The sequence below is a fragment of the Planococcus citri genome, chromosome 2 (assembly GCF_950023065.1).
Source record: "Planococcus citri chromosome 2, ihPlaCitr1.1, whole genome shotgun sequence".
Taxonomy (NCBI): Eukaryota; Metazoa; Arthropoda; class Insecta; order Hemiptera; family Pseudococcidae; genus Planococcus; species Planococcus citri.
Genome location: NC_088678.1, coordinates 10194524 through 10208942, shown reverse-complemented (window position 1 = coordinate 10208942; position 14419 = coordinate 10194524). Strand labels below are relative to the sequence as shown.

Here is a 14419-nt window from a genome sequence, read left to right as displayed (position 1 = left end):
GCTACGAAAAGTAATCGGTGGAAAAAAATTGAAAAGAAAATACTCGCTTTTTCCTTTCCAGGTGAGTGAAATAATTATTGAAAAAAAAATTCATCATAAAAATGTGTGTTTAATCAAGGTCTTCCCATAAACGTATAAAACGTACGTATAATCGCTTAATGTAGTGCAAATATTGTAAACGACGACGTTAGCCATATTTCGTGTAAATGAATTTTGCCGCTTGATCGTTCATTATAAAAGAGAGCAACGAAATGAGCTGACAAGGAAAATAAACAAGACTAGGTCTGGGTCTAGGATAAATCACAGAAAAGGCTAATATTATTGCATTGTTATAGGCGCGGTGGGCCGGTAGGTAACAACTTAATTAAAGGGGGTTTCTCGTGCCATCAGCCGAAACGTGGCGCAAGCGCTACGTACGCTGGAATCATCCCTTTGCCTCTCGATATGGCCAACAAGGGCGACTCATTTTGAATGGGAATCAACGACGTTACGTTTTTGAATGCATTTTAGTCGGCATGTTCGCTCAGAAATGGAAGCGTGGTTGTATTTATTGCTCCTGGGAATATTTTCCGCGTCTTCCGATTTCGTCGGTAAGTCACGTGACTGATTTTTGATTTTTTTTTTTTCTTTAGAAAATGTTCTTTTTTTGTTATTTTACATTTTGTTGTTGATGGTGATTTTTTCCCCAATGTTGAATATTTTTCCAATATTGAAGTGTTTAATTTTTTGGAGATGAATTGTGTTGGAGTGAAATTGGTGATTTATAGTGATGAACGTGAATAATTTAAGTAGGATGAATTTACCGAGTCGATGAATCAATTTTTTCAATGCAATTTCAGAAAAAGGAATTGAATAAGAGTTTGTAAAAAAAAAGTTTCCAATTTTCAACGAGGGAAAATAATTTTTTGGAATTTATCATCTATCAAGATCACGATTATCAACTGATCGGGTCTCTAATTTTTAACTTACAACTGTGAGTTCATCATCACGTATGTGTTTAGAGAGATTTATTGAGCTGATAATGAAGTGCTCACGATGATTTTGAATCATGAAATACGAATTTACATCAATGATGTGAAAATTCTGCGCAATTTCATCAAAGTACCTACTTAATATTAAAGATGAAAGAGCTGATCACAGCTCATGAATTTTAAATTTACTGATTTGCATTACCTGCGTAGAATTTTTCAAATACCTACCTATGCCTAATGATGTTTGATCAGCCCATTTCGTAAGTACCTACCTATCTTTTCTTTGAAATTATGTTTTTTTTTTTGTTTTTTTTTTCAAAATTTAGAAAGGGGTTTATAAAAAATCAACACTGCTTCAAATGGTAGAATTTTTTGTTTTGTGTGATTTATGCCTCAAGGAGCTTCCTTGTCCAAGTCATCGAATCGCTCAAATTTATCGAGTATTTTGGGCAACATTTATTCATTTTTGAATAAATTTGAGGAATACAAGATCAGTGATTATCTTCTTAGGAAAAGTGTGAAACAAAAATAATTTTTGTTGAAATTCAGAACTATCAATTTGAGGAGTCAGGGAAATATCTGCAGCCATAATAACACTTTTAATGCACATTGAAAATAAGCTACATTAATTGATGGAGATGGTAAAGATCACAGACAAACAACGTAAAAATTTGCTAATCTAGACGTAAAACACGAAAAACACTCAGTTTTGTAACATGAAAACAGAGAAAAAAATTTAGAGCGTTCTTCATTTATAAGATTTTCTAAGGGGGGAAAAAAACAGAATTTAAAACATTTTTTGGATTTCTCAATGAATTCCTATAAAATTAAAAGGGCTGGCACAAAATTTAACTATCAATTTAAACGTAGATAAAAACTAAGAAAATTTTCAGGAATACTTTCACACTATTTTGTGTTTTCGTGCAATTTGATCGCAATTATTCTCGTAAAGGTATAGGCATGCAATTTCGCAATTTTCATAAAATTTTATCACATTGAATCAAAATTGAATCAAAATTGAATAAAATTTAATCTTTTCATAATTCTACCTAAAACTTTCGATTAGGATCATGAATCTCGAAATGGTGATTTCATTTTGCCAACTGAACCTCTTCCTTTGCCTCTCAGTCTTGAAAAGAAACCTGGTCCTCGAAAAAATTATGAAATTTCGTACCTTTTTGAAGCTTGTGAACAGAACGAAAAGATAGGCATAAAATTGACTTTTTTATCGGTGGGGGGAGGGAGGTTCATTATATCGATCAAATGAAGAAATTTTTGTCCTAGTCAAATTTTAAAAATGTTCTGATTCAGTTTTATGAAATTTAAGTAGGTAAACAAGTTAGTGAATTAAATGAAGTTTATGTCGTTCAAGGGTGAGAAACAGCATAAAAATTAATTTAGTGCAGGTAGCTAGTTGGATTAAAATCATGTGATGCGATTGAATTGAAATTTAATTCATGGATTGCTGAATTTTATGCTCACTTTATTTATATAATTTTGAGAAAGTCAGTATAATATTTCAAATAAAATGGTATCGAATTTTAAGTGGGATCTTTACATAAAAAATCATTTAATGAAAATGATCGAAAATACATTTTATCGTCTGTTTTAAAATTTATAGACTTTTTTTTTAAATTTTCGTAGCCGTTTCAAAGGCTTCAAATGGATTTAAATCTGCTCCAAAATTATACTAAAAATTAAACTGAGTAATTCTGATGAAAAGTTTTCAAATAGATAACTTCGAAATAGCTTAAAAAAACGGGAAAAATTTATTTCAAATATGTACTTGCTTGAAAAAAAAACCTCATGATTGGTGGTAAAAAATTACTCTATTTTCAATGTGAGTTTAATGTTTCCAAAATGACCTTAAATTCGAAAAATAAACTTGAAAATATGACAATTAGAAGATAGGATCTTTATTCGGAATCAACTCCAACCAAGAATGAAGTAGAGTCCTTCGGTTTGACTGAATTTTATTATATGTACGTTCCCTTCACGAGGCTCTAACCAAAATAATATATTTCTAATATTTTAAAATCGAAAATTCAAATTGGAAGTGCTTGAATTTGAACCTTTCAAGTCAAAGCTAAACTTTTCATCATTCTTTTTAGTGACAAGCCGATTATAAAAATGGAATGAAATTTAAACACCCCTCAAAAGTACAAGAGTTCTCAATTTGAATTTTTTTTTTTGAATTTTAATTTTAAAGTGGAATGTTGGGTAAGTGCATGGTTTATCCAATTAATTTCTAAAATTACTTCGCTTTTTGCATCTGATCTTTCTAAACCTCTTCCAATCATCAGAACATTGTCAAATTACCAAAAAATTAAGGACGCCAAGCAGGGATTGATTGTAAAATTTTCGAGAGAATCGAACTCAGACATTTGCCAATTTTTTATGGTGTGCCATATATGGATTTTTACCAATTTTGAGGGTTTTGAGCTCAAATGTCCATTATTGATATTTCAAATTTGACCTCACCGTGATACCAGCTTTCAATTTTGTTTGAAAAAATGAGTACAAAGAAGAGACATTAGGGGGTGCTGCTTTTCTTTTCTCTTCCTTTCGTCTTTTTTTCTACTTGACTAAAAATTATGGCCAAATCACCTCAACAAAAACGTAACAAAATTTTCAAATATTCAGCTTTCTTCTTTCAATTGAACACCATTTTCCAAAAAATCTGTTTCCAGCTTTTCGGAAGGGTATATTTTTCAAAAAAATTTATTATGAAGTCGCTGGAGAAACATAAGGATTCGATCTGACAGAAACTGACTTTGGAAAACTGCAGTTAAAACCGTTTTCCTAAAACTGAAATTTCGGAACTGTGACTGCAGAAGGCTCCAGAACTGTTTGGAATCACCTCCAATCGACTCAGAATGTTGAAATTGCGATACCTATACTTAATGTTCAATTGGGTGAAAATTGTGGGTAAATTTTATAGTCAAGAGTCTGCAGTAGGTTTCAGAGCTGCTCAAAACAGTTAGAAACCTTTCCCAAGTGATTTTGAAGATCAAAAGAGTGGGTCATTCCACATCAATTCGACCAAAAAGTGGAATGGAGGGTCAGAGATTTTTTTGAAATTTTTCCTGTAGAAAGACCTTCCAAAGGGATGACCAATGGCTCAAATTGTAACCCTCTAGCCGTTTTTTAAAGGCTGTTAGGGGGTGTCAAAGTTTTCATCGAACTTGAAATATCATTCATTTCAGCAGTGGATTACTCGATAACCACGATACCTACCAAAATGAAACTTTTTCCAATAGTTGGGGGTTTTGAAAGTCTTTTTGGTGATATCATAAAAATCAGTTTTGCCACTTTTTTTCGTACGAAATATTAGCTCGAAAAGTTTCAAAACGTAGTTTTCATGTCGTTCCGACACTCAAAAATTCTGAAAAAAATATATTATGGACAATTTTTCATGCTGAACAACATATTAAAAAATTGGGATGGTAACATGTTACAAATTTTATTTTAAAAAATTGAAAGTTTGTGAAAAAATGCGATTATTTGATTTAAAACATGAAATAAAGTTTTGATTGGTGAAGTTGACCCATTTGACCCCTATTTTTACATATCCGTTGAAAAAAACCCTTTCACTCGATGAAATGAACTCATCACAAAAAATCAATTTTCAATTCTATAAAACATCAAAAAAAGTTAAAATTTATTCAGTTGTCTTATATTTGACCGCTTTCTGACGTATTTCATAAAAAATTTGATAAAATTCACTCTCATAGCAAAAAAATTGAAATTCCTTTATATTTTGAATAGGTAGTAGGACATTAAATTATTTTCAGCTCCTCAGGTTAATTTGGTGAAATTTTGAATTTCTTGCATTTTCGGCGCAAATGATTTTCAAATATTACCTAAAATTCGAAAAATGGACTTTGCTTATGATATTTTTTTTTGCATGCTCCTTCGATTCGATGGATCAAAATGGGAGCATACTCCGCTCTCAAAAGGTGTTGAGATCCTATCCTATGCTCAAAATCATCTGGTTCAATACAGAAATATAAAAAAATGACTTTTCTGGAAGTTTTTCAAAATCAAAATTATGGGTTTCATATTTTTTTCAAACTCATGACGAAAAGTTGAGCTTTCGTTTCAAAAGTTCAAACTTGAGCTTTTTAAGGATTTGAAACCTGATTATTGTACCAAGATAAGCAATAATGAAACCAACCAAAACAATTTTCTACATCATCATCATCATCATCATCGGCGTCGTCCTCCCCCCACTGCACCAGTGGTGTAATATCTCAGAACCTTCGTTTCCAATTACTCTTCATGTATGTACCTAGCTCCCTTCTCCTTTCACGAAATTTGTTTCGAAATGAAATACGAACAAATTTCGTTGAAAAAATATAAGTAAAAAAAAAATCCGAATCAAAATCACAAACATTAAATCGCTTTGCGCGTTGAAATGTGGCCAAAAAATAAGTATAAAAATTTCTCCACGTGACGCACACACGAACCACGAACTTCAGATTAAATGCATATTTCAAGAAGCATACGCGTTAAATTTATTCCTTCTTGGGCGACGACGACGACGCACGCGGACATGGCATTTTTTCGTGCTGAAAAATTTCATAAATTTATTATCAAAAGATTAAAGCTCGGCGATTTAGAGAAATTTAATTATTCAACGATAACGTCATGTAGGTGTTATAAGGGTGGTGAAAAAAATGCGTGAAAAATTAGCGTTCAAGTAGGACCCTTTTTTTTCCCTAAAAGAAAAATTTTTCCCTTTCGTTTCGTCCTTTTTGTGTGTGGACTGTGTGACAGCACGAATACTTTGGCTGATTAAATTTCAACTTGTCGAAATTACACGTCGAGCTCGTATCTTTGTTAAGAAAGCACCGCTGCTTTTTCTTATTCTGCCACGTTTATTGTTCGTATATAGAGAGGTTCCCTGTACATTTCTCTTCTCCCTGGCTTGATTATACCTTTGACATTTATGTTAATATAGTGAAATAAATCACGAATATTTCAAACAGGTGTAATTTCGGACTTCGATTTGTGCAAGTATAGTAAATCAGGTCGTGAGTAGACGTTGATAGGATAAATTTATTCATGATAAATGAAAAATTTAACGATTCAGGTGGATTTTTCACCATACCAAGGTACATAATATAAAGTATATCTAATGCGAATGAGGTCGAATCAAAAACACGTAGAGAGGTCAATTTCAAAAAAATCTGCTTCGTTAAGGAAAAAAATCTCAGCTTTTGGTGGAATAGTTGATGCGTGAATATGATCAATATGACAAACCTGTCTTTTGGGATCTTTTGCACGTGAAAAGAACCACATTGCGGTGATTCTTTTGTCACTGCGATGATAATTACGACCAAAATGTACAAATGTGGAAAATGATGGAAAAAATTCATCGCGTTTTTGAGTATAGAAAAAAAAACTCCTTTGAGTTCTTTGTTTGATGGTTGTAAAAAAAAATAATAATGATAATAATAACGCGATACGCTATAAACAATGATACGTAATGTGTATTTTAGTTGTTGTTGTATTCACCGGCCCTAATCTACGCGCTCGTGCTCCTTATTCGTTGGTATTTTTCCGTGTACTGTACAATTTGTCGAGGGTGCGGAATTTTTAACGTTATTTTTGCGTGAAAATCGCCGCCTCGTGTGGCTTCGTCTCGCTGCTCGCATTAGTATTCAGTATGCTTAATTCAATTTCGTAATGTACATCTATCGTTCTAATTGTTAGCGAACTGCTACGTTTTCAATTTTTATTTAATTTTTAAATTTTTACCCGGTTCGTGAGCGGAATTCTCGTAATGTGTCGATAATTGCGATTCTGGTGTTGGTCGTGTTCAATTGTATGGATAAATGAGAAGAGAGTTCGACGACTGAGATTGCATCTGGACCGAGTATAGATGGTGTGAGGAAAGCGTGAGGTTCTGTGCTGTAGAATGTTTTCAGTGAGAGGTTTTTTTTTTCAAGAGAATGATTTCTTTTAGAGAAACGAGTCTACCTTTTGTGTTCTACGTATATAGATTCAGGACAGACGGAAACTAGCGTTTGAGAGACTGTGCCCGGCCCGGAGGACCAAAACAAATGAAAGAAGGGAGCTGACAGAGCATTTCTTTGTCTAAAAAGGTCGCCTTCATGAGCTCCTGTCCTCCCCTCTCCCCCCCAAAAAAATTCACACTGCAATCTACAATCAATTTTTATTTAATTTTTTTAATACCCATTAGTACAATTTGAAGAATTAAATACCTACCTACAAAAAACAAAAATGAAGGCTTTTTGACCTTATGTGAATCCTTTCTTGGTTTGAGGAAGGAGAAGCATCAAGAAACGCCCCCTTATCAGTTATCCAACATTTTTCATATGCTACATAGGTGCTGAAAAAGGGTGAAAGCATCTGCAAAAGTCAGTTTTTCAGATTTTTGATCTGACCCTCAGTTCAAAAATTTTGAAAAATTCTGGAAATATGAGTAATATTGCTTCTCAACCCTAACTTAAATGCCCCGCAGAAGTTCAATCCATAAATTTAAATAAAATATATGTGAGAAGTTGAACTGATTGAGGATTTGTCAAAATGAACATTAATGCGAATTTCCAAAGTCAAATTTGAAGATGCAGGTTAGGGTGAGTCAGTTTGCATTTTTTTTTTTTTTTTTTTTTTTTTGAAATATTGACGTCTTACCCGCTTAAGATGTTCATCTTTGGTTCAAATGGAACCCCTTAAATTCTTATTGAAAAATAATAATATTTAGAGGTGGCGCACAAGTGTTGAATGTTGAAAGCTACGAGCACACGCGAGCACAATATGTCCCACGATGGTGCCAGGGGAAATGCAACAAAGTTTGATGAGGTTCATTCCACGCAACTATAATCAGAGCGGCATCCCCACCATAACTCATCAAGTGATACTAATCTTCCTTGGATTTTAAAAATAGCCATAACAAAGTATTGATTATGATTTTTCAGCTGTAGAATTCATTTGAACCCGAATTGTGGAATTTAGAAAAACGTCTATATTGAATCTTCATTAGTAACATCTAGAAAACCCCCACCAGGGACTAAACTTACTTGTATCATGCATTGTAGAGGATGTAACGTTTTGAAAGACTGCTTTGATCCAAGGAGGGAACGCAACGCAACATTTCCCGGCGCGCAACCGTGTGCAGTTTCTGCTCGACGCGCTCATACCTTCTCAACATTCAACTCTTCTGCGCCACCAGTGAATATATTATATATATATTTTTTTAGCTGAAATTTTATATGATGTCTTTTCAGATGTTATGCACATCGCGAGTGAAATAAGATGTCACATACCTATTGAAGCGATCTTTATTATACATACAGCGTCTACATGAGAACTAAAGTAACTAATGACTAAACTATACATTCAGCCAGAGGCTGTCGAGTCGATGACTCATTTAAGGATATAATATTCTCCACCACTTAATAGGAAAATCCATTAGGGGGTTGTTTGGTCAGAGTTGACCTTCAAAGTTGACCTGGAGCCAGATCTGGATCTTTTGAAAATGTTACATGGCACTGACAATGAGATGGTACATTCGTATTTTTTTGTTTGGAAAACCGTCATGTGTAACAACATTATAGTGCAGTGCTCCAAGGTGAGAAGTGACTTTTCCAGGTTGCCACTTTTCATTCATACGTATGAGAACTCTCCCCCCCCCACTTGAAAAAATCGCTTTACTTGTGGTGTAGTTGTAGGTTTGGATTGAGCAGGGGGCAAAGGGCATCAAGTTGAATTCGTAAGGGTCGATTTAAGTATGCCTCTGCTGGTGATTTACCTTTTTAAAGGGGCATAGCCCTATATAAAAACAAAATTTGCTGTATTAACTTTGGAATAGAAGAAGTTGTATTTTCGAGACAATTTTTAAGAGCATGTTTGATAGTCTGGACAAATCTTTCTGCCTGGCCATTTGTAGAAGGGTGCCCTGGCGCAATAAATTTTTGAGTAATTCCAGAATTCAAACAAAATTGTTCAAATTCTTTCCTAATGCAGGTGGAAATCAAAAGTGGAATTAGGAAAAATTCATGACAAAACATCACTTGTACATTTTTTTGACTCCGGCTCAAATTATTTTTAGAATTTGATATCAATAGGTAGGTACCTAATTTGGTAATTTCTCAATAATTTTTACATTGAAATATGACTCTTAGATAGGTACTTACTTACATTTCATTTTCACCTTTGAATTACAATATAAAGTTCAACAAATTTCCAAAATTGTTGCGATTTTGTTCCAATCAAAATGTGATTTTTTTTCAAATTCAAAAACATGATCATATTTTTGTTACTGTCAAAATTTTCTAAAAATTTCAGTTTCCGCCAAACTTTTCTTGAATCTTGAAAATTTAGAATATAATTTTCTCAAAATAAAAAAGTTTTGTCGCTTATAGCCCCGTTTTATTCAAATTTTTTCGTGACGTGAACATTTTTTCTTGTGAAATGGTCAAAAAAAAGTTAGATAGTGAAATGCTATGTTTGAATTTCATTTTTGTGGCTTGTACAAAATTGAGGAGGAGGGAAAGGAATTAGAAAACATTTTGTTGACAGAAGTTTATAGAAAATTTATATCGACTTTGCCTTTTGTTTCCATCTAAACCTTTAAATTCAGCTTTGTAAATCAACGTGGGTAATCGTTTTAAAAAATCGTAGGAATCCAAATTTCCAAAGTGAGTGATGACTTGAATTCAATTTTTTTTTCAAATACTTCACTCCTGAAAACTTTTGAAATAATATAATCGAGAATTGCTTAAACTGACATTTTAGGGGGAAATTCTAAAATTATTGGAATAGGTATTCAAGGATCCGAATCGAGAGCTAATTTACCCATCTCAATAAATTTTTTTTTTTTTTTTTTTTTTTGGAAACCTGAGGTGGAGATACGCAAAAATTGTCGAGTGATGCCAAACGACTGAGGGAAAAATTTAGAATTTCTGATTGAAACTCTCATTGTGGTGGCCTTCATGTTTGCCAGATCCAATTATATTTGACCAAATCTAATCATAGAGTTCTGATATAATCCTATCATTTTTCACTGTTACGAGTTTACAATCGACTTGAAATCTACCTGCAGTCGACTTCAAGCGTATTGAAATTAGTTTTCAGAATGAATTTCGGCTTTCCATCTCCATATTTGACAAAATTTTGAGAAATTTCAAGTTTCGAAAATCTACTGGAGGCTCCAGTAATTTTCAAAAAGTCGCTGGAGGCTCCAGAATGACTTGAAATCCACCTGCAGTTGACTTCGTAGCGTATTGAAATTAGTTTGAAGAGTAAATTTCGACTTTTCAACTCCATTTAATGAAATTTTGTGGGAATTTCGAGTTTAAAAAATCTGCTGGAGGCTCCAGAACTGCTCAAAACGGTTTAAAATAGTTTCCAATCGATTTTGGCATGGCGAAAATTAGGTATATATCCCAAATTTCAGCTTAAATAGGAACAATATATTTTCTAAAAATGACCATATTTTGGGGGCTTATTGCTCCTCTGACTTTTGACTTTTGGTCTCAACTTTTTTGGACACTTTCAACTTGAAGTAAGTAAACTACCTCTCTGAATTTGGTGACGATCCATAATATATATTTTTTCGATTCATCGCCCGCACTGATCGTATTAAAAACATCAGAATCAATTTACCATAGGGCATCTGGTCACCCTTATTGTCAACATTTTCCAAAACTGCAAACCATATCGAACAGTAGTAGTAAGTCACCCTATGCATAGGTATTGCATCGCATCTAACATCACCTCTCTCACTCCAGAGTTAATTTCCTGTCCGCAAAATTTATCGCATAGAACGTCTTCGATGACGAATGCAATGCAACCATATACCTACTTTGGTTACACTAAACTCGCAATTTCTGCAACGAAACGCACTAAAAATATATGTACTTCAAACGATATGAAACTCGCCAGTAACTACCCGTAGTGTCTCAATTCCCTCAAAAACGTTTTCCATTCCACGGTGATGATTCAATAAACGGATAACCATCGTCATCGTTTGAAAAGCCTGCCTGGCAAAAGGCTGCCATAGTACGTACTGATAATCGACGTACCGCCAACCGAGTGCATAAAGGGTGAAAGTAAAACGCCAAAGGGTAGACAGATAAAGGGTGATGTATTGACTTAAGTGGCAGAAGAAGGTGACGGAGGACGGACGCCAAGCAGACACACAGCAGTAAGGCGAATTCATATTCAAAATCTACCTAAACGTTTGCAAAGGTACCTGATGAATAGGGAGCTCTGCTCTGCTCTGCAAGGCTTTGCATATACTAATCATCAAATTGCCTAAATGCTCGAGCCGGGCGAACGTTCGTTGAGGATTTCTTCAAACGAGATACACGTGTTTATGGCGACTAATAACGTAATAACTTCATCTTATCGGGGTTTTAAACTTCCTTTTTACCCTACGAGGTTTTTTTTCGATGGTAGGTTTTAATCGTTTAGCTGCGGGTGGGAATTTTAATGAAATCGATCGACTGTATTATGATTTAAAAAGACTAGGGAAATGATAAGGTGTTGTTTGAACTGTGGAGAGCATTTCCTTTTTTTTTTCGTAAAGGAGGGATGAGACCTTACTTGCAGCAAATTTTACTTCTGTGTGGTTCAATGTTTTTCCTACGTTCTGGATCAAAACCTAAAATAGGAACCAGGGTTATTTGAAAAATATTGAGTTACTGTTAGTTGGGGAGCCCGCATAAGGATCTATCGACACCCCCCCCCCCCCGTCGATCACCCGGGACAACTTTTTTCTTAAAGAGGGAGGCCTAAGGAACATTTCTAGCATTTGTCCTCAAAAAAAACAGTGGCCCTACTCACAAAATGGAGGCCATTTTGATTGGCAGATCAGCTGAAATCGCAGATTTTGTGTTCCAACATAAGACTTGCACGAAATTTTTCAAATCTTTCGAAGGTAGATCGAAAGATCAGGCGAAAATTCATCACTTGTCGAAATTTCAAGTGCTAAAGTGCCTTTTTCGATTTTTGGTGAATTTTTGAAAATTAAATTCAGGTTAAAAATGAGGGGAAAAATCCAAATTGACTAAGAAAGCTGAAATTAGGAATATACCCTATTTTCGACATGCCAAATTGATTGGAAACTGTTTCAACCCATTTTGAGCTGTTTTGGAGCCTCCAGCACATTTTAGAAACTCGAAAGTCCCACAAAATTTCATCAAATTGAGTTGGAAAGCCAAAATTTACTCTGCAACTAATGGTCTTTTGGAGCCTCCAGCAACTTTTCAAAAATTACTGGAGCCTCCAGTAGTTTTTTGAAACTTGAAATTCTCACAAAATTTCATCAAATTGAGTTGGGAAGCCAAAATTTACTCTGCAACTAATGGTCTTTTGGAGCCTCCAGCAACTGTTCAAAAATTACTGGAGCCTCCAGTGGTTTTTTGAAACTTGAAATTCTCACAAAATTTCATCAAATGCAGTTGGAAAGTCAGAATTTACTCTGCAACTGATGTCTTTTGAGTTTTGGAGCCTCCAGAGACTTTTTGAAAACTACTGGAGCCTCCAGCAGATTTTTGAAACCTAAAATTTCCCCAAAATTTCATCAAACGGAGATGGGAAAGCCGAAATTTACTATGCACTCCAATTTTAACACCCGTGAATTTCGGCTTTTCAAATCTATTTAATGGAATTTTTGGGAAATTACAAGTTTCAAAAATCTGCTGGAGGCTCCAGTAATTTTCAGAAAGTTGCTGGAGGCTCCAAAACCTAAAAGACATTATTTGCAGAGTGAATTTCGGCTTTCCAACTCCATTTAATGGAATTTTTGTGAAATTTCAAGATTCAAAAATCTGCTGGAGGCTCCAGTAATTTTCAGAAAGTCGCTGGAGGCTCCAAAACCCAAAAGACATTAGTTGCAGAGTGATTTTCGGCTTTCCAACTCCATTTTAATGAAATTTTTGGGAAATTACAAGTTTCAAAAATCTACTGGAGGCTCCAAAGTGACTTGAAATTCCCCTGCAGTCGACTTCATAGCGTATTTAAATTAGTTTTCAGAATGAATTTGCTTTCCAACTCCATTTTGATGAAATTTTGTAGGAATTTCGAGTTTGAAAAATTTCCTGGAGGCTCCAGAACTGCTCAAAACGGTTTGAAACAGTTTCCAATCGATTTGTCATGTCAAAAATAGGGTATATCCTAAATTTCAGCTTTCTTGGTCAAGTTGGTAAAATCTTGATTTTTCCCTCATTTTTGGCCAAAATTTGATTTTCAAAAATTCACCAAAAATCGAAAAAGGCACTTTAGCACTTGAAATTTCAACAGATGATAAATTTTTGCCTGATCTCTCGATGTACCTTTGTACGGTTTTAAAAATGTCGTGCAAGTCTTATGTTGGAACGCAAAATCTGCGATTTCGGCTGGCCTGTCCATCAAAATCGCCGTCATTTTGTGAGTAGGGCCACTTTTTTTTAGGACAAATGCTATAAATGTTCATTAGGACTCCCCCTTTAAGGAAAATGTTATCCTGCAGGATCGACGGGGGGGGCAAAAGTTCCTTATGCGGGCTCCCCGAACATCACACAAATTTTCATCAATTTTCTATTCACTATCATGGATTCGATTTTTCCAAAATGACTTGACGAATAAAAAATGAAAAACATTTGTTCTAAAATACACCGGTCAGCGTCACCTAAACTTTCCATATTTTTTATTTTTCCAAAGCAAACGTAGGAAAGAATATCCGATCATCTCTCAAGGGAAATTCCCTTCATCAAGTTAATCCTGCGATATCTCTTTCATTAGATGGAATATATTAACCAAAATGATTCCCACTTCATGAAGTTCATATGCGAGGAAGATTTTTTCAAGTACCTACCTCAATCAACTTGATATTCTAACGATGCACGCAGCTGTAAAATATATATTAAAAAAAACCTAATTACTATAATCTTGAAAAATTGAACAAAGAATCCGATTCTTTTAATAATCTTCATATTTGTTGATTAACTTCAGCACTAGAAGCCTATTTGACACCTGTGACACCTTATATGTAGTACAATGAGACGATTTCACTTGTAATTTTAACAACCCCTGACACGTCGCTCGCAAAACAGAGAGAGAGAGAGAAAAATCACACAAACGATATTACCCGGTTAATAAAATTTCACTATTCAAATATATGAGGTTTTATGCACTACTTTTCAAGCCTCAGCGGTGAAAATTTATGTTTCGATTAATAAAAACAGATTTCACTGCGTTCCCTCTTCTACCCTACCTGGGTAACCTTTAAAGCCCCCTTCAACAAAACGTGCGAATGTGGGGAAGAAATCACAAAATGAAATATCTAATTTACATTCGCGTTGGTTTTTTTGATATTAATTCTATACATTTTTTTTTATTTGTATAAATGTGGCACAGCGTCGCGTCGTCAGGTTCATTGCTACCACACAGGTAGGTGCTACCCACATTTATACGAATATCGAAGCGAGAAAAAA

At 34.4% G+C, this 14419-nt stretch overlaps 1 protein-coding gene across 2 annotated transcripts in view; it reads left to right on the top strand.

Moving 5' to 3' along the window:
• The first annotated feature begins 478 nt into the window (after window positions 1–478).
• The window catches only part of LOC135834575 (lachesin-like), a 159507-nt gene continuing 145566 nt past the window's right edge, over window positions 479–14419 (top strand). Inside the window, exon 1 of one of the 2 annotated variants that reach the window (XM_065348492.1) lies at window positions 479–590. In XM_065348492.1, the coding sequence (XP_065204564.1) occupies window positions 500–590 (91 nt within the window). In that variant the 5' untranslated portion in view covers window positions 479–499. The remainder of the gene's footprint in view (window positions 591–14419) is intronic. The other variant, XM_065348493.1, reaches the window with a different exon arrangement.